A 19,139-nucleotide genomic window follows, 5' to 3' on the forward strand; every position below is an offset into this window, starting at 1 on the left:
TGCATCGGCAGGCAGACTCTCAACCACTGCACCACCAGGGAAGCCCCCATGTCCCTTTTTTAACTGATGAGAAAAATGAAGCACAGGGATGTCAAAGAACTTACATGAGACTGCACCTTGAGGAAGTGGCAGAACCAGGATTCAAGCTGTGACAATACAGAGAATGTAAATTTAACACAGTTCTTAGGAAGGCTTAAAAGAGAAAGAGAACTCCCCCTGCTGGCTGTATATACAGTTTTCTTTTGTCACAACTGATAGCAAGGGCACCACCAACCAGGGGAGCCCTGACTGTGTCACCAACCAGTAGGGTGAGTTCCCGCAATGTTTTGTTTTTAACTGAAGTATAGTTGATTTACAATACTGCGTTAGATTTAGGTGTACATCATAGTGATTCGGTTTTTCGTTTTTTGTTTTTTGTTTTGCAGATTATATTCGGCAACACTCTTAACTCTTCCACCTCACTTTGCCCAGCCCTAAGGTTGGGAGTAAACAGAAATCAGATTTAAGTTCTCTTCTAGCTCGAAATTACTATGACTTTGAGATTCAGATGTTTTTCTCTAAAAACCAGTTCTCTCTGCAATGTGCACAAGAAACAGCTACTGTTTTGTTTTTTTCCAAAGCCACAAGAATCTCTCAGGGGCTTCCCTGGTGGTGCAGTGTTTAAGAATCCGCCTGCCAATGCAGGGGACACGGGTTTCAGCCCTGGTCCGGGAAGATCCCACATGCCGCGGAGCAACTAAGCCCCAAGTGCCACAACTACTGAGCCTGCGCTCTAGAGCCCGCAAGCCACAGCTACTGAGCCCACATGCCACAAGTACTAAAGCCTGTGCACCTAGAACCCATGCTCCGCAACAAGAGAAGCCACCACAATGAGAAGCCCACACATTGCAACAAAAAGTAGCCCCACTCACCACAACTAGAGAAAGCCGGTGAGCAGCAACGAAGACCCAATGCAGCCAAAAATAAATAAATAAATTTATTTTAAAAAAAAAAGAATCTCTCAGAAGTTAGAGGTTCAAAAGCTATACAGTACTTTCAAATATTTCACAAATCTGCAGTAAGGATAAGAATAAGTAAATTATGAAAAAATAAAAAAAACAACTCAGCTGCAAGACACTAAGAGTTTAAAGGAAATGAGAGGAAACTGTTGCTAAAATATGTTGTAAGCAATAATAATCCAATTTCTTTCACCTAGTCAGAGTCTTACTTTAGGGCAGACAACACTGCTAATTATATATCAAAACAAACCTAAATCTGTTATCAATATTAACAAATTTATACCAAAAGTCACAACTCTGCAACCAAGTTCCAAAGTTAAGGCACATCCACCTTAATCTAAATGCTGACTTGTTTATATGTCAATTATATCTCAATAAAGCTGAAAAAATACTAATTTCTTTCCATCCAGCAAAACAAATGAGCTTATGCAAAAGGAATACATACATCTGGGTTAAGAAGGAAGATTCAAAAAAAATACCATCTAATTTTGGTCCCCACCAAAATCACACTAAAAATACAGTTAAGAGATTTTTGTTTATCATAACCCACAAGGACCAAGAAGTAAAAAAAAAAAAAAAAGCATCAGAGACAACAGCAATAGAATTTTGAAGATGAAAAAACATATGGACAAGTAGAAATTGACTTAGCAGGTCCTAGAAAGCCAAATCCCAAAATCACACGGGAAAGTGGAAATCCAACCTCTATTACACCACATATTCCACAAAAGACTCAGAGACAGGCAGCCAGGCTTCATAAGGAGAATTGGGAGAAAGCTGTTGAGAAGCAGTTGGATCCCTATATCCTCTCCTCTACTTCATGAGGCTGGACAATTACTCCTCTTCCATCCCTGCCAAAGACTGAAGGTTTCATTTCTGAAAAGGGGTAAAACAGAGAGCTGCTGGACAACCAGCTGAGGGCGGGAACCTTACCTACAACAGAGGGAATCCAGTGACCATATGCACACTGAATACTGAATGCAGAGACCCAGCTCTTAGCTCCATAGACCTTCACCATCCGGGCAGGAAGTCAGAGGACTCTTCCCTGAGGACTCTGACCAGCTCCACAAGAAAAACCTGGAGACACTGACCTGGGGGCCCTATAAGAAAGGGCCCATCCAGATGACACTCCAGTAAAGCTCAAAGCCCACAAGCTCTACTGGGCGAGCTCAGAGTTCAACTCATTCTTTTAGATTCTCACACTTATGAGCAGACAGTCAAGGATCACTGGATATCTGGGGAAAGACTTGAATTATAACAGCATTTTGAACGTTTCTTTCCTCCCTGGATAATCTATTTCCTCCAAATTGTTATTTTCTGTTTGTCTGTTTTAGTCTCTATCATTAATATCCTTAGAGCAATAAGGAAATAGATTGCATCTATGAAATAAGAACAGAATACCATATATATGCATGAAATATTCAACTAACAACTTAAAAAAGAGGTCTCAGTAACAGGAGTGGGAAATAAAGTTGCGATAATCTCTGAGTAAGTAAAGCAAAAAAAAGAAAATAAACAACAGATACAGAAAATAAGACAAGAATATTACAGAACTAATCCAGACGTTCTGACAGCCAAACAATAGAATTCCAGAAAGAGGAAAAAGGAAAAAATAAAAGGAGAGAGGAAAAGCATCAAAGAATTAATTCACATAAATTTTTCAGAACTGAAAGACATAATTGTCTGATCAAAAGAGCCCGTCGAGACCCAGGCACAGTGGGTGAAAACAGACCCACACCAAGCAACATGATCGTGAATTCCAGAAGACCAAGAACAAAGAAAGATCCCACAAGCTTTCAAAGAGGAAAAACAAACAGTCCAGTACAAAGGATAAGGAATCAGAAAGACTCTAGACTTCTCTAGACCAACAATGAAAGCAATAAAACAATAAAGGCAATAAAACAGGTATAGAAATGCCAATTAAAGCAAGGATATAATAAAGATATTTTCATTCCTGCACAATTTCCAAAAAATTTACCTCACAGGCGCCCTTCCTCAAGGAGATACGGGCAATGATATTTAGAAAAAAAAGAAAGAAAGAAAGAAGAAAACACAGGACACAGGAAGTAACAGATCCAACACAGGAGAAAAAGAGAGCCTCCAGGCTGAGAGTGAAGAGAGATCCCAAGATCATGCGTTTGCATCAGACAGGGCACAACCGGCAACAGTTGTGTTGACTGCAGTCAACACAAGATGCTTCCTGCTATTGGACCCTCCTTCTAACTCGAAGAGAGAATGCCCAGGTGAGCTGGTCCAGATTCTAATCTGTGCTTGTTTATCTCACAGTGTGCTGATAAAGCGCCTGTTCTCCACTCCCCTCCATGCCCACAAAAGTGTTCTGCTTGGACCTACTTCTGAGAGAAAGAGCAAGGTCATGTTGGCGAGCTTCAAATCAAAACTAAGCAGCAGCCCACTCCTCCAGCTTAGCAGATCATTCATCAACTGGTCCAAAACACAGCCCTGGCAGATGCCACAGGACCTGCCCTCTGACTCCCCCAGAAGGGGCTCCTGTGAATTCTCTGAGGAACCCAACATCAGACTGTGACCCAGAAACGGTTTGGTTTACCTTTTGAGAGCTTTTCTCTAACAGAGGCAGCAACATTACCCTTTCCCTACACAACTAGGCATGGGCTTGCTACTCAGCTTTTCAAAACCATACGTTGTTTAGGGATATGTACAAGAGGCAGAAAAACTATAAAGAGAAGCAAGGGAATAATTAACACAAACGCAGGGGAGAAAGGAGATTTCAGCCAGGGAGGAACACACAAGGTCTTCTAATGTGCCAGTAATATTTATTACTCAATCTTCATAGGTAGATATCATACGTAGATTTTGCTTATTTTTTTAATATATATACATGTATTAGAATATTCTTCTTTATGGTGATGCATTCTATAATAGATATCTTAAATAGTAAGTGAATTTCTATTTAAATCAGTGATATTGTTTTAATATTGTGGAACACTAAAGGAACCAAAAAAATATTCTTAAAATTTTTATGCCTATAAATGTGAAAATTTACGTGAAATGGGCAAATTGTATGTAATTTACCAAAGATGATATAAAAAGAAATAGAAAATACAAATAATCCTATAATTTTTTAAGTTGTCATAATTTAAAACCTTCCTATGAAGGAAACTTCAGGCCCAAATATTTTACCAGTGAATTCTACCAAACGTTTATGAAAGAAATAATTCCAGTCTTATACAATCTCTTCCAAAGAATGGAAAAAGAGGGTACTCTGTAACTTCTTTTATGAGACTCCCAAAACTTGACAAGAGCATTACAAGAAAGGAAAATTATAAGCTAATCTCACTCATGAACATAGCCATAAAAAATCATAAACAAAATATTAGCAAATCAAATCTAGCAATGTATATATGTATGTATGTACATATACATATTGTGTGTGTGTATATATGTGTATATATTCGTAGGATTTTTTCAAGAAAACAAAGTTGTTTTAACATTCAACAAAAATATATTCAACATATTATCTCAATACAGCAATAAAGTATGTGACAAAATTCAGCATCTTAGCAAATTGGACAAGAGAATTTTCTTAATTTGATAAAGGATTTCTACAGAAAACTTTCAGCAAACATTGTACTTAATGGTGAAATGATAAAAAGAAAACTTTCCTTCTGAGGTTGTACGTGAGACAAAAATTCTCATCTTATTTTCACTACTTCTATTCAAGATTAAACCGGAGATCCTAGCCAGTACATAAGATGAGAAAAATAAATGAAAGGATGGTAAAGAAATCCATAAAACTGACAGTATTCACAGATGATAAAGATTATATACTTAGAAAAATGATTTTACAGATAAAGTATTAGAATCAACAAAAGAAAAAGTAAGATTACTGGATATAGTACCAATATGCAGATAACAATCATACTTCTATGTACTAGAAACAAATAGAAAATGAATTTCTTAAAAGATACCAATTTAAAATAGCATCAAGAAAACTCAATTACCTAAGAATAAATATAGTAAAAGATATGTAAGACCTCTTCATAGACAACTGTAAAATATTATTCAAATAAATTTGAATAATAATTTTAAATACCATAGTTATGGATTGGAGGACCCAACATTGTAAAGATGTCAATTCTCTCCTAAAAGCCAATAATAAGCAAAACAGTCCTGAAGAAGAACAAGATGTAAGAACCTACACTATCAGAGAGTAAGAGTTATTATAAAGTGCAGTAATTAGGGCTTCCCTGGTGGCGCAGTGGTTGAGAGTCTGCCTGCCGATGCAGGGAACACGGGTTCGTGCCCCGATCCGGGAAGATCCCACATGCCGCAGAGCGGCTAGGCCCGTGAGCCATGGCCGCTGAGCCTGCGCGTCCGGAGCCTGTGCTCCGCAACGGGAGAGGCCACAACAGCGAGAGGCCCGCGTACCGCAAAAAAAAAAAAAAAAAAAAAAGTGCAGTAATTAAGACAGTGTTGCATTGGCTCAAGGATAGACAAAACAATAAAATAGGATGAGACCCCAAATAGACCCACACACATATAGAAATTTATATAAAAATCGCACCACAGAGCAGTGGTAAAGGATGGTCTCTGATAAACCGTGCTGAGTCAATTAGATGTCCACATGGACAAAAATGAATTTTTTTTTTCTGGACAAAAATGAAATTTGACTCCTTTCTCATTTCATGTGAACAAAATGAATCAATTTTAGGTGGCTTTTGATCTGAAGACAAAACAATAAAGCTTCCTGAAAATATAATGGGAGAACAGAAAGCACCAGCTATAAAGGCAGGACTGGTTACCTAACCTGTGGGACCCCTTGTTCAAAAATCACTAAGAAAAGCAACAGCAGAGCATTAAACCAATTGTAGGGCCCTAATGAGCATGGGCCCCACGTGACTGCACAGATCACATGCCCGTGAAGCTGGCCCTGCAAGAAGCTAAAAAAGACTAGTAAATTGGACTACATAAAAACTAAGAATTCTTGTTCATCAAATGACACTCTTTTTTTTTAAACTGTTCCATCTCCTTTTATTACAATCCTGTCCTTGTGTTCCAGAATGAATAACTATTTAATACACACACCACTCCTAAAATTGATCTTGACAGCCCCATTTCTTTCTCAGTATATTAAATCAAAAGGAAAAAATCAAAAAAAAGAAAAATCACCTGGTTTAGTACATCCCAGGAACAAGCACCTTTACTAAACAACAGGAAACGAAACATGCCAGAAATCTGACCAAATACACAAAGCAGCAGGTGAGATGCCTGATAGGAAAGGATGACTCCCAATGGAATATTCATAGATGCCCTCTAGATGACACTCTTAAGAGAGTGAAAATGCAAGCCAAAAAAGTGGGAGAAGGTATTTGCATCACATGTATCTGACAAAGACTCATATTCAGAATACATAAAGAATTCCTACAAATCTATAAGGAAAAGGAGACAATCCTTTTCTTAGGAGACAATTAGCCAGTAAACACATGAAGAGGTGCTGAACCACGTTAGTAATCAGCAAAATGAAAATGAAAATCACGCAGCCACTGAAACACTCACCAGAAGAGTTAAAATTTAAAGGACTGACAACACAAACACCAATTGTTGGCCACTCCAAATCTGCCTTTTCCTGTTGGTTTTTTTTTCCCCTATGGCACTTATCACCTTAACCCCTTCTTACATACATTAAAAAAAGGGTTGAGTCTTAGTAAGCACGTGACCCAACTAGGTCAAGGAAAGTAAATTATGGGACTTTCTGGAGCTACAGAAAAAGATGTTCTTTTTGCTAAGTTTGCTGATTTGGAGCTGCTGTTGGCCATTTTGGTGTTGTCCAATACAGAGGAAAGCACAGCTAAGAGATGAAGTCATATTCTTAAAGATACTCTCTGAGCACCTGTATTTACCTGATTTAGCTACACCTGAAGGCACATCCTTGGACTTTTCATTATGTAAGCCCATCAATTTCCTTTATTGCTTAAATCAGTTTGAGTTGTGTTTCTGTACTCACAGCTGAAAGGAGATTCTTCACTATTACAATGTGGTAACAAAATAAAATGGTAGACTGAAAAGTAGTGCATTAATCACTCAAAATTATGTTTATGATAATTTATGCCAATGGCACCAGCTTATAATATGTTACATGAAAAAGGCAAGATACAGAAATATTATACAGTATACCAACTTGGAAAAACTTCATATTAAAAAACCACTTGAATAAAAATTCAAAAACATTAAGAGACTGTCTTTAGAAAATGGTTTTTCCTCTTCTTTTTACACTTCTGTATTTTCCAAAGTTTCCTTATTATTATATTTTAACACTTTTTGTTGAGATATTATTCACATACCATAAAATTCACCCTTTTAAACTGTACAATTTAGTGATTTTTAGTATATTCACAGAATTGTGCAACCATCACGACTATCTGACAGCACATTTTCATCACCCCAGCAAGAAACCCATGCCATTAGCAGTCATTTCCTATTCTCCCTACCCGCAAGCCCTGGCAATGACTAATTTACTTTCTATTTCTGTGGATTTGTCTATTCTGAACATTTCAAATAGAATCATAAAGTATGTGGACTTTTGTGCCTGCTTCTTTCACTTAGCATCATGTTTTCGAGGGTCATCCATGTTGTAACATGAATTAGTAACTTCATTCCTGTTTCTGGCTGAATAATATTCCATCATATGGATGTATCACATTTGTCTATCCATTCATCCATTGACAGACATTCAGGTTGTTACCATTTTTTGGCTATTATAAAAAAAAAAACTGCTATGAACATTCATGTACCAATTTTTGTGGGGATATACATCTCCAATTCTCTTGGGTAAATACCTAGGAGTAGATGGCTGGTTAGGTGCATTACTTTTTATAATTTTTTTAAAAACAATGAGAATTGTTTCTTAGTGGAAAATGTTGAATGTCAGTGATACCAAACTCAGCATCACACAAATTCCTTCCTCTGCCGCAGAGGACAAGGTACTACTGTAGAGAAGAGACCCATAGAAAAAGAAGAACAAAGGCCACTCACTATTTGACAAAAGTATCAGTCTCTACCAGGCATTTATGATAGCAAGATTTAATTACGTTATCAGGATGCCAGGGTGGACACATTAATAAAATGAGTCTATAAGCTGCCTAAAATTCCTGTACTTAGAGACCAGGCTAAAATAAAGATAATACTTCCATTTACATTCACGTTTTTTTCATGCTTTTCGCTTTTCACAGTTTTCCAATCACCACTAGATTGGAATCATCTAGATCAATCACTTGACCTATAACACCTTTCACAAACTCAACCAGCAGAACAAACATTTAATATACCAATGCAGAAAACTGTAGAACTAGGCAATGCTGATCATTAAGATGGCCTCCCTTCTGTTTTCAGGAAAAATAGTTAAACCACGGGATAAGCAAACTACTTAAAAATCTTATCATCAGAATCAAACTCCCGGCCAAATATTCACCTTATTCTTCCCATCATCTTAATGCCTTTGGGTAGATTTTCCTGCACACCACACTACATTTGTTCCATAATCCAGCTGGCCAAGAAAAGATATTTACTTCACGTGCAAACTGCGCTAAAGCAGTATATTCTAATAAACCTGAAACTCTGTATTATATCCTTCGTATGTTACAAATTTCTTATTGCTCCAACAGTAATCCAGTATTAGAGAAGTATCAATCTAATTGCTAAGAAAAAGCAGACCCTTCTTATGTTTACGGTACAAAGAGTGAAGTTTTGAGATACCTATCTTCAAATTCCTTCTCAACCACTAGGCAAATTACCTAAACTTTCTGAATCTCAATTTCCCAATAAAATGTGCCTAAAGACAATATACTTTTGGAATTGCTATGAGAGATAAAACCAACACTTTCGCATAAAGCACATACTCAGTGAAGAGTAGCTGCTGATACTATTCTTATTATTAATTTTAAGATTAATATTGAAGTGGTTATACTATGGTTACCCTTAGATAAACGGTAAAATTTAGGGGAAAAATCTGCTGTGCTATAAGGCAAATATTGATCCCGCTCTTATTCTCACCCGTTTGAAAATAAAGGGATTCTACCGTAAGGCTTGGTGTAGAAAATCAAAAAGTCTAAGCAGTTACATCACCTGTGTTAGAAACAGAAATGATCTAGTCATTTTGGTTCATAATCCACACTTTCTGAATCATCATCCACTTGTGATTCTTATTTCAAAATTAATATATCCCCTTCGGTGTATCAACAGGAAATAATCCATTTTAATAAAAGATTAAAAGTGTCTAATTCTATAATATGACCCTGCTTTTGTAAAACTAAGAACAATAAAAATATTTCATGTATATGTAAAAAAAATTTGTTTAATTCTACAGCGTGTTGTAAAAGGGGAAAAGTCACTTATAGAAAGAATCATAAGCACTGAATCCATATGGAGGGGAAAATAGGGGTTATCTGACTTTTGCACATTAAATGCAAACAATTCAACACGTATGCTGTATTGCAATGCATCACTGACAGTCACTACTAAACTGAAAGTTCAGTGACTAATCTAATTAAACATATTTGTTATTAGTTGACTTTGAGGAAAGAGGACAAATGGGTAAGTACTGGAATCAGGCATTTAGTCACTAAACATCTAACCTCTGGGGCTTCTCTGGTGGTGCAGTGGTTAAGAATCCGCCTGCCAATGCAGGGGACACGGGTTCGAGACCTGGTCCGGGAAGGTCTCACATGCTGTGGAGCAACTAAGCCCATGCCACAACTACTGAGCCTGCGTGCTAGAGCCCGTGAGCCACAACTACTGAGCCCATGTGCCACAACTGCTGAAGCCCACGCGCCTAGAGCCCGTGCTCTGCAACGAGAAGCCACGAAAATGAGAAGCCCGTGCACCGCATTGAAGAGTAGCCCCAGCTTGCCACAACTACAGAAAGCCCGCGCGCAACAACGAAGACCCAATGCAGCCAAAAATTAATTAGTTAATTAATTTTTTTAAAAATCTAACCTCTGGAGTTCTCAAATGGATAAATAACCATTTAGTCAAATTTCTAACAATGTCTACATCATAATACTTTATCACATGATGAGAATGATAATCCTAATTAATACACTGTTACTTCTTAATTCAACAAAAAATTCTGTTCCATTTAATAGTCTTATTACCCAGGTGAGAACTGAACTCCAAGGAAAGGAGCCATTAACCCCATATTCTCTGACATGCAAAACTCTGGACTTAAAGAGACAAAAATCTAAAATACATAGGAATGCTGCACTCACAAATCCACAAATTAAATTGGGGGCGTGTGGACACATTTTTCTAAAAAGACATAAAAGCCAGTCCTTTCATCAGTCAAGCAAAGTGAAACTCTAAATGATTATCAGTCTCTGGTACTTACCAGCCTGTGATCCTGTGCTAGCCTGACATTCCTCTCCGTCTCCTGACACTGGCTCCAACGCCCCCCCTTATACTTTCCCACACATCCAAACCCATGCATTTACCACTTTGTGCTTTTAACTTCTGGTACAAACAATAATAATGGGAAGATGAAAACACAGTTGAGAAGAGAAAAATCAAAATCAAAACATTTCAAAATAAAAAGGGAAAATAATACCATTTTTACTGGACACTAGTGAATCAACCAGAACCCGTGGGAAAATATCAAATACTTATAACACATGACAACTTTTTGTATACATACATATATATAGATATACGTGTACTATATGGTATACATGTATATCTATATATCTCTACCCTCCTCCTCTACCTATTTCACACAAGTGTCTGGCTCTGCGGAAAACCCTATTCAAAACCAGCCTACTCAATTATATTCCTGCTTCTTGCATGGACTATTACATCATTATAACAATAAAGAAGTATTCCGTTTAATACACATTAGGTTGAAACCTTCCTCAGTAAACAGCATAATAATAATTTGGGGATAACAGTGATATAATAAAAGCAGAGGAAGAAAACAGTATTTTCTTTTAATAGCAAACATAAGAATGGAATTTAAGTCATTAATTTTATTATCTGAAGCTAATCAAGCCCTAAAAATTGTTTTATGAAAACAGACACATCTTCATTTGGAATTAAAAAAAAAAAAACTCTAGTAAGTGTCACTTTACATACAAAATGTGACAGGGTAAAGGAAAAAGAAAAGGCAACTTTCACATGCACCTAAAAAGCTGCCACGGGCATTCTGTCAAAACACATTATCGTGCCTCTGTTTACCATACCTGAACATACTGTTCTGCAACGCTGCATGTTAATAAAAAATAAAAAACAAAAATAGGGAAACATTAGCAGAATAAAACTCTTGCATGGAGAATTAAAAAATCAATTCACAAGCTTTTATATCCACTATCTAACATGGATTAGTAAGTTAATATTTAACTCAGTTAATAAACCACGCATCTCTTACTTATGAATGGATTACCCACGAGACAGGTTTAATTTGTTAAACTATGTTGTCCTTTTCGGATTTCAGAGCAAGTTGTAAGATCCTGTTCCAAGAGTCTCCTTCTTTGAAATCAACTGTTTAATTCACTTATTAGAGCAACACAGCATAAGAAAGTAGAGACATGCCTTTTAGGTTGTGTCTCTTTGCTGCTGTTTTAAAAATAAAGATTTTAGTCATTATGTAGCATCAGGCAAAAATAACCATTGTCAAATTGAAGTGCTACCTCAAATCTATAATAATAAAACTAACTACATTGTAACATCAGACATGTAATATACATTTTAACTGAAAAATATAGGAAGCTGTCTGAGTTGTTCATTGTTCTTAGTTCTGAAGGTATAGACTTCCACTTAAAACTTCTCAATACATATATTCAAAAGCATAATGACTACTGACGTGGCTTCACTAACATTCCGGTCCCACGTGGCAAAAGGGCTTACCCCAATCCAGCACTTACTTCTCTTCTGAGACACAGCCTGCAGGCACGCCGTCACAACATCGCAGTTCCTCTGTACTTTGTGCACAAGCCTATCTTTCTGCTTCAGCTGCCGAAGTAATTTCGCCGATTGAATGCCAATCCTGTACTTTAGCTCTCGAAGGATCATCTTCAGTTCATCTGTGTCTATCAGTAAAGAAAAAGGATAATAGAACAATAAATACCCTGAGAGGAATACAAATTCCAATGTGATACCAATCATGAGATAAATCTCTGGAACATCCATTTAAACCAAGTAATCCTGGATTCTCACCCAGGATTACATGTAAACATTCAGCTGAAAGATTCTGATGAAATAAGTCACTCATCTATTAATATTTCTTGCCCTGTCCATGCAAAGACTGTAAGATAATTTTATTCTTGAGGCTACTTGTAACATGTAAGCAAAGACTCTTATGATATCCAGCTCTGGTTTCCAATTTGGTTCATTGCCTTAAAATTGGCATGTATTTTTTCTATCATTAAAGTGCTCAGACGGTAAGCTTACAGAAAAAGAATCTTTAGTCTGTTAAATCAATGATAAATCTAACAGCTGATAACAAATGTTTTTTAAAAGCACTCACTTTTGTAAATGATCAAAGTAATATTACCACATTTTCTAATATAGATAAATGTAGTGATAATGGTTTTGTTTTAAATATACAGTCTTCCCATAGCTTGACACTGACTACAACATTTCATTTTCAAATATGGTAGAATATATGTCCTTCAAACAGATAAGTAAAAGACAGTTCGCATCTATAAAACTAATATTCTCAACAGCAGTTTTTCTACAAATGAAAAAAGACTTGGGAATCAGAAGGGACCACAACATCTATATGAATAATCATTACAATTGGGGAGTTTCGTTTGTCATACTGCATATTAGTATGACTAATGTCGTACTTCACTAGTCACCATACTGTGACCTGTCAGGCAGGCAAAGCCTTCCACTTGGCGTGGCACAGGCTAGGCCCTCGTTAGGGGTCCTGTGTGGGGTTTGGATCTACTCATTTTCAAAGGGATTTGGAGAAACTAGAGAGGATCAGAAGAGAACAAAAGAAGTGTGCAAAAGTAAGAAAAACATTCCAGAGATCACAGGAAGTGAACTGTCGGGGTCTGTGTCAGAGAAGTGGGTGAGGGTTGCTTTAACAGCCGTCATACTGGATTGACCTCATTATGGAAAATGCATTTGACCTTGAGTTAAAAAGAATTGCCTTTGGATCAATCCACTTATCTGTGTGATCTCAGGCAAGGCAGTGCTCCAAGTCTCAAATTCTACAAGATTATTCTGAAAAACAGATGTGAATAGCCTTTATAAACATTAATATAAAGAGCACTAAAGTAAGAATAAGGAATTACTGTTAAGAAGAAAACAACAGCCAGCTATTTCTCTCACCTTGAGTTCAAAGGTGGTGAGATATAATGAGAAGTAAGAACACACTTAGGTTAACTGAAAACATTTGGATTCTGAGGATGATTAAACGTGGAATCGAGCAACAAGAAGACACCAGAGACTCTTCAATCCCAGATTCCTTCAAATAGAGCAAATTCGAATGTTTAAAGTTTTTCCCTCTATTAACAGAAACAAAAGGGATAGGGATATCATCATCTTATATTTGAATTACACTTTCCTTCCACAAAAGAGTCATTTTCGGTGACTCTTCAGATACCTAGAGCTCTATGATTTTCTGAATGATATGTACTGTCCAATGTAGGAAAAATCTTCAGAGTTGAACTTGAAAATGTCTTTTACAGCAACATCTGCTGGTATATAAATATCTGGAAGACAGAAATAAGGTCTCCTTTATCTTTATTATGTCCCACAGCATCAGCCATAGCTCCTAACACAGTGTTCAATAAATGAGGAAAAATGAGATCATCAACTGACAAACTGAACAATTTCTTCTTTAAGGAATTCCAGTGTATATTATAATAAAAACAATATCTAACATTTATTGAGCACTTCACACCCATTAACTTACATAACTCTCACTACAGCCCTATGAAGTAGTGGTATTTTCTTTTACTGAAGTATAGCTGATTTACAATATTGTATTGTAATTGTAATATTGTATTCTATTGTAATACAATATTGTATTAGTTTCAGGTATACAGCAAAGTGGTTCAGTTATATATATTTTTAGATTCTTTTCCATTATAGGTTATTACAAGATACTGAATATAGTTCCCTGTGCTATAGAGTAAATCCTTGCTGTTTATTTTATATATAGTAGTGCATATCTGTTAATCCCATACTCTTAATTTATCCCCTCCCACCCCCTTTCCCCTTTGGTAACCATCAGTTTGTTTTCTGTGTGTGTCTGTTACTGTTTTGTAAATAAATTTATTTGTATTATTTTTTTAGATTCCACATATAAGTGACATAATTTTTTTTTCTCTGCCTGACTATGAAGTAGTAGTATTATCTCTATTTGTAGGTGAGGAAAATGAGACTCAGAGAGGTTAAAGAGCTTGCCCAAGGTCACACAACTAGTAAGGAACAGTGGCAGGATATTAACTCAAGCTTTCTAACTCCAAAGTTCACGCCCTTAATGACAACAGTGAAAAGAGTGCCTAGGTTTCCTGAGAAACCATTTTGGTGCCTCACATAAATAAACAACCCACGCATGCTGAATATCTAAATAGGTGCTACAACGAAATCCCTATCAGAGGGAAGAGCAAATTAATACACAGGTTATCTACATTATCGAGTCTTAACTACATATTATGTTAGGAGGGATATTTTTTTGACCCTGAAAAAAATCAAATAACCTAATAAGCTGTAAAATTATTTAAGTAGACAGCTGTTTCCATTACCTGATTCCTTATTCTTAGTACTCTAATGATGTTTATCGATGAAGGAAAAGGGATATACGTGTGTGTTTGCGTGTGTAGGGCTATCATAATATGGCATCATGTACATTCCAATAGGGTCCACTACAAGGAAAGAAGAGATTAGCAGATAGCTAACCATGCAGAAAGACGGAGACTTGGGCAAAACTGACTCTTACAGGTCTTAGGAATGATTAGTAGAGTGGTCACTTATTTGCAATCTGTATTTCCAAAGCTGTACTGTGACGTCTTCCTTAAACTTTAGCTTGCCAAATTTCCTCTTCCAAAAGGAAATCACTAATCCACAAAATTCTCTCCGTAATGAAAAGTAAGTAACCTTGTAAAAAACAGAAAGCCAGATCGTAAGTCTTCAAAATTGATTCTGTTGGATTCTGAAAGAACTATTGCCCTGCAGAACTCTTGGCATAAACACCCTGAGAACAGCCAAATAATTGTATAAAATTAAACAGCACAACTCCAGCTAAAGTCCCAGGCGGGGGGAGGGGGGAAAGTGGAAGCCATTTGTAACAATCAGCTGGGAAAAAAATCCTCACCAGGAAGCCAAAAGAGGAAGCTGAAAGCTGTTTACACAGATTTCAGAAAGCCGGGAAATTTATTCCTTTTCTAGTTAGGTTCCACCCCCCCGACCTCGCCCCATCCCCGCCCCAGCTGGACTGACTTTACAAATAGGAGACAGGAGACCCATCCATAGTATTCTTGTTCCTCCCTTTCCTGGTAATTTACCACAAGGACATTAACTCAAGAAACGTTATGGTGGCTTAGCATGTTTTTCCACACCTGACTTCATTTTGTAAATTGAGGTCTTGATATATCTATACAAAAAGACAACTGTAATAACTGTGTCAGTGCCTGAAAGGAAATCTATTATGAACAGTTGAGGGAAAAAAAATCTCAATTAGGACAGAGCATCAGAGTCTGATAACAAAAGAAACCAAATTAGCCTCTCCCCCCAAAGCCAAGGCCCTTTTGGGATCGACCTCTCCAACTGAAGGTACTGGTAGTTAAATGCTGTGATAATGACGACGCCCTAGGGCCCTCCACTAATCCTCCACCCAAAAAATCCACCTAGTGAGCTTCTTGAAACCAGACGTTCTGAGAAATGGATTGCACACGTTCTGCTTAGAAACTGCATTACTGAATTATTCTGCCTCACTAGTTAAACACTCTCCCAGTGGTGTGGCCAAGGAAGGTGGATGTAAAATAAAATTTTTAAAAAGTGGATTTTGTTGTTTTTTTTTAAACCAGCCCCAAGAGTCGCCTCTATTCTCTCCCAGGGCCCTCTAGATAACTTCAGATAGACAAATCGGAAACTCCAAACCTGTCTTAACAGCTGTTCTGGTGAAATTAGAACCTGGACTGCCTCTCCCCTTGGGCCTCCACAAACACAAGGAGGATGGGGGACGGGGGGAGGGGGGAGGCCCGTTGGTACCATTCCGATAACTGATGCTTCACTCGACAACTCGAGAAGGGATGGGGGTACAATAAGAACTTAGTCATGAATCCGTGACACTGTGGCCAGACGTGCCAGGTCAAAGGAGACGTCCCAAACTTAACATCTGGGCGCACGGCCCATCAGCACAGGTGCGCGCTGGTGAGCCGGAGAGCGCGGACTGTCCCAGCGGGGGCGCGGCTCCGGGAAGCTCCCGGGAACCCCCTCCCCCGGTCCTCACCTTTCTGCCACAGGTACTGCATCTGGTGCCGCTGGCTCGGCCGCTCCTGCAGCTCCTGTAGCACACGGGAGTCGCCGGCGCCGCCGCGGCCGCCCACGAACACGTCGGAACCCGAGGCCTCCGTGGAGCTGTCGAGGCTGTCTTGGCGCCGCTGGCGGCCCCAGGGCCCGCGGCCCCCGCCGGCCGCCTCCTCCTCCTCCGTGCAGCTGTACAGCTCGGTGAGCAACCCGCTCACCAGGGACGCCGTGCAGCTGCCCCGAGGCTCGCCGGGCTCCGGGTCCTCCTCGCCTTCCCAGGAGTCCCGGGAGCCCCGCGCTCGCTCCGCCGGGGGCGCCCCTCGCAGGTTTACAACCAGGGGCGCTCTGGGGCCCGCGTCCTCCAGCCTCACCTCAGGCTGCGGGAGCCCCGTCCGGCCCCCGCCGGCGGGCAGGACCTCCATGGCTCCCGCCGCTCCTCCCGCCGTTCCTCCCGCGGCGCCACGCCGCGCCGGCCAGTTCCGGGAGGAGGCGCGGCCTCGGCCCCACCGGGGGTGTCCTGGGCCGGGCGCAGCGCCAGCGGCCTCCGAATACCCCACGCGCCCGACCTCCCCCCGGGTCTGTACGCGCGGCGCCGCCCTTCGGCCCCGGGTGGGGAGGATTGGGCGGCGGCCACGCCGCTCGTTAACTGGGGACACCTGCAGCAGGTGAGGCCAGCCTATGCCCGGGAGCGATCTCTGAAGAGCGTCCAGGAGCAGGATGTGGCCAGAACGAATCAGGATGAAGCCTTTAGCCCGGAGGGGGAAGGGCGCTCTGGCTGCTGCCACCTTCACGTTTATGAACGTGATTAACTCAAAAAGAGGGCAGCTGTAGCATCCTATTCAGCCACCGGCTCGAAATAGTGCCGGTTCTAAGCGCCCATCAATAGGCCGAGGCCGGGAGCTCCCTCCTTCACCTACTCCGGGCACAATGCCCAGCCCTTCTCACCTTCCCACCTGATCTGGGCGCCTTTAAAGGCTTTCTTAGTTTAGTTTCTGACTAACTTTTCTGAAGACCTGGCATATACTTGAGATTTAATAACGCTGTGAACTTTTTTCCTTCGGTGAAAGATCAAGTACTGGATTAAAATCAACTAATGCCCTGGCGCAAGACCTAACAGAGAATGAGGATTTAATACGTGTCATGAGAAGGCAAAACTAATAAACTGATGCAGCTGATTCTATCAGTAAAATCAAAAGTTTGCCTGATATCCTAAGAGATGTATCTTTACCCTGCACCTCAATGGAAGAACTGGGTGCCCCTCCACTGTAGATATTTTTGTGAATTTAGTAATAATTGTCAATGTTTTTGAGCACTTTTTGTGTGCCGGGCACTGTTCTGAGTTCTTTGCATGAATTATCTCATTTAATTCTCACTTTAACCCTATAAAGCAGTAAGCACAACTTTTTTATTGAGGCATAATTGACCTATAACATTATATTAGTCTCAGGAGTACAACATAATGATTCGATATTTGTATATGTTGCAAAATGATCACCACAATATGTCTAGCTCACGTATGTCACCATATAGTTACAAAGGTAAGTACTATTTTTTCCTCACTTTTCAGATGAGGGGGCTGAAGCACAGAGAGGCTGAATAACTGCCAATTTACAAAGAATAAAGTGAACTTTCTTTAAAGCTTAAAGTGTCTGGCTTTCAGTACAGATGCGTATATATTTGTCTATCTCCTAATGCTATTAAATACTTGCCGTATTTTTTAAAGGAACAGCAGAGCACCTAGTGAACAATGGTGGTACTTTTTGTTCAACACACTTTTTACTTTTCAAGGCACTTTCATAATAGAGCCTGTAGAAACCTGGTGTCCCTTGGCATCACCACCAAAATACATGTAAACGTAGAGTGAGACCAATAGTAGGACCCTTTTAGAAACTGGAGTTACTATAAGGGAAGCAGAAGTTTTATAACTTTTCCTTTACATATCCAGAATTTAAAATTATACTAGAAATAGTATTTTATGGTTTTGTAACTGTGTTAACTACTACTGTATCCATTTAACTTTAAAATGTATGCAGTAGAAGGAATGGAATTATTTGTTATTTTATTGTTGTTTTGTTTTTTGAGGTTTGGGGTTTTTTTCTGTTGTCTCCAGCATTGAATACAGTCCTGAAATCCTTCCTTCAGATGTCAAACTTTGCAACAAGCAGGACTTAAACAAAGGGAAACGCTGAAATTGGATCTCTTTTCTTAGTTGACTTCCCAGCTCTTTCTCTCTATCTCTAGTAAGAGATGTGATAACTACTAGTCTTCAGCACAATTCACATCTCGGGTATCACTATCAGGACCTGTAAAGAAACTCAAAGTTAGCTGAAATGGATGGTGAAAGAGACCAGGAAAAACAGTAGGTCATTGACAGTCAACATTTCTAAATTAATCAAACTCCAAAATCATCTCCTGTTACCCATCATTACCAAATCACCTGAGGACAGAACATTGGCAAAATAAAAACTAACAAGGAAAGCAGATTCAAAGTCCTTTGCCCTTGTTGGAATGATCTTGGCCCAGATATCCACGTGACTCTTCTCTCACCAGTTGAGGTCTCTGTTTAAATGTCACCTTTAGGGCTTCCCTGGTGGCGCAGTGGTTAAGAATCCGCCTGCCAATGCAGGGGACGTGGGTTCGAGTCCTGGTCTGGGAAAATCCCACATGCCGCAGAGCAACTAAGCCCGTGCGCCACGA

At 39.2% G+C, this 19,139-nt stretch overlaps 1 protein-coding gene across 3 annotated transcripts in view; it reads right to left on the minus strand.

The window, feature by feature from the left end:
• TBC1D30 (TBC1 domain family member 30) overlaps nucleotides 1-16,895 on the minus strand; it is an 88,327-nt gene extending 71,432 nt beyond the window's left edge. The window contains exons 1-2 of one of the 3 annotated variants that reach the window (XM_032646480.1): nucleotides 16,426-16,895; nucleotides 11,882-12,046 (exon numbers count right to left, since the gene is read on the minus strand). In XM_032646480.1, coding sequence (XP_032502371.1) covers nucleotides 11,882-12,046; nucleotides 16,426-16,864 — 604 coding nt within the window. In that variant the 5' untranslated portion in view covers nucleotides 16,865-16,895. The remainder of the gene's footprint in view (nucleotides 1-11,881; nucleotides 12,047-16,425) is intronic. The other 2 variants (XM_032646481.1, XM_032646483.1) reach the window with 2 other exon arrangements.
• Between the last annotated feature and the right edge of the window lie 2,244 nt (nucleotides 16,896-19,139).

The sequence above is a fragment of the Phocoena sinus genome, chromosome 10, assembly GCF_008692025.1.
Source record: "Phocoena sinus isolate mPhoSin1 chromosome 10, mPhoSin1.pri, whole genome shotgun sequence".
Classification (NCBI taxonomy): domain Eukaryota; kingdom Metazoa; phylum Chordata; class Mammalia; order Artiodactyla; family Phocoenidae; genus Phocoena; species Phocoena sinus.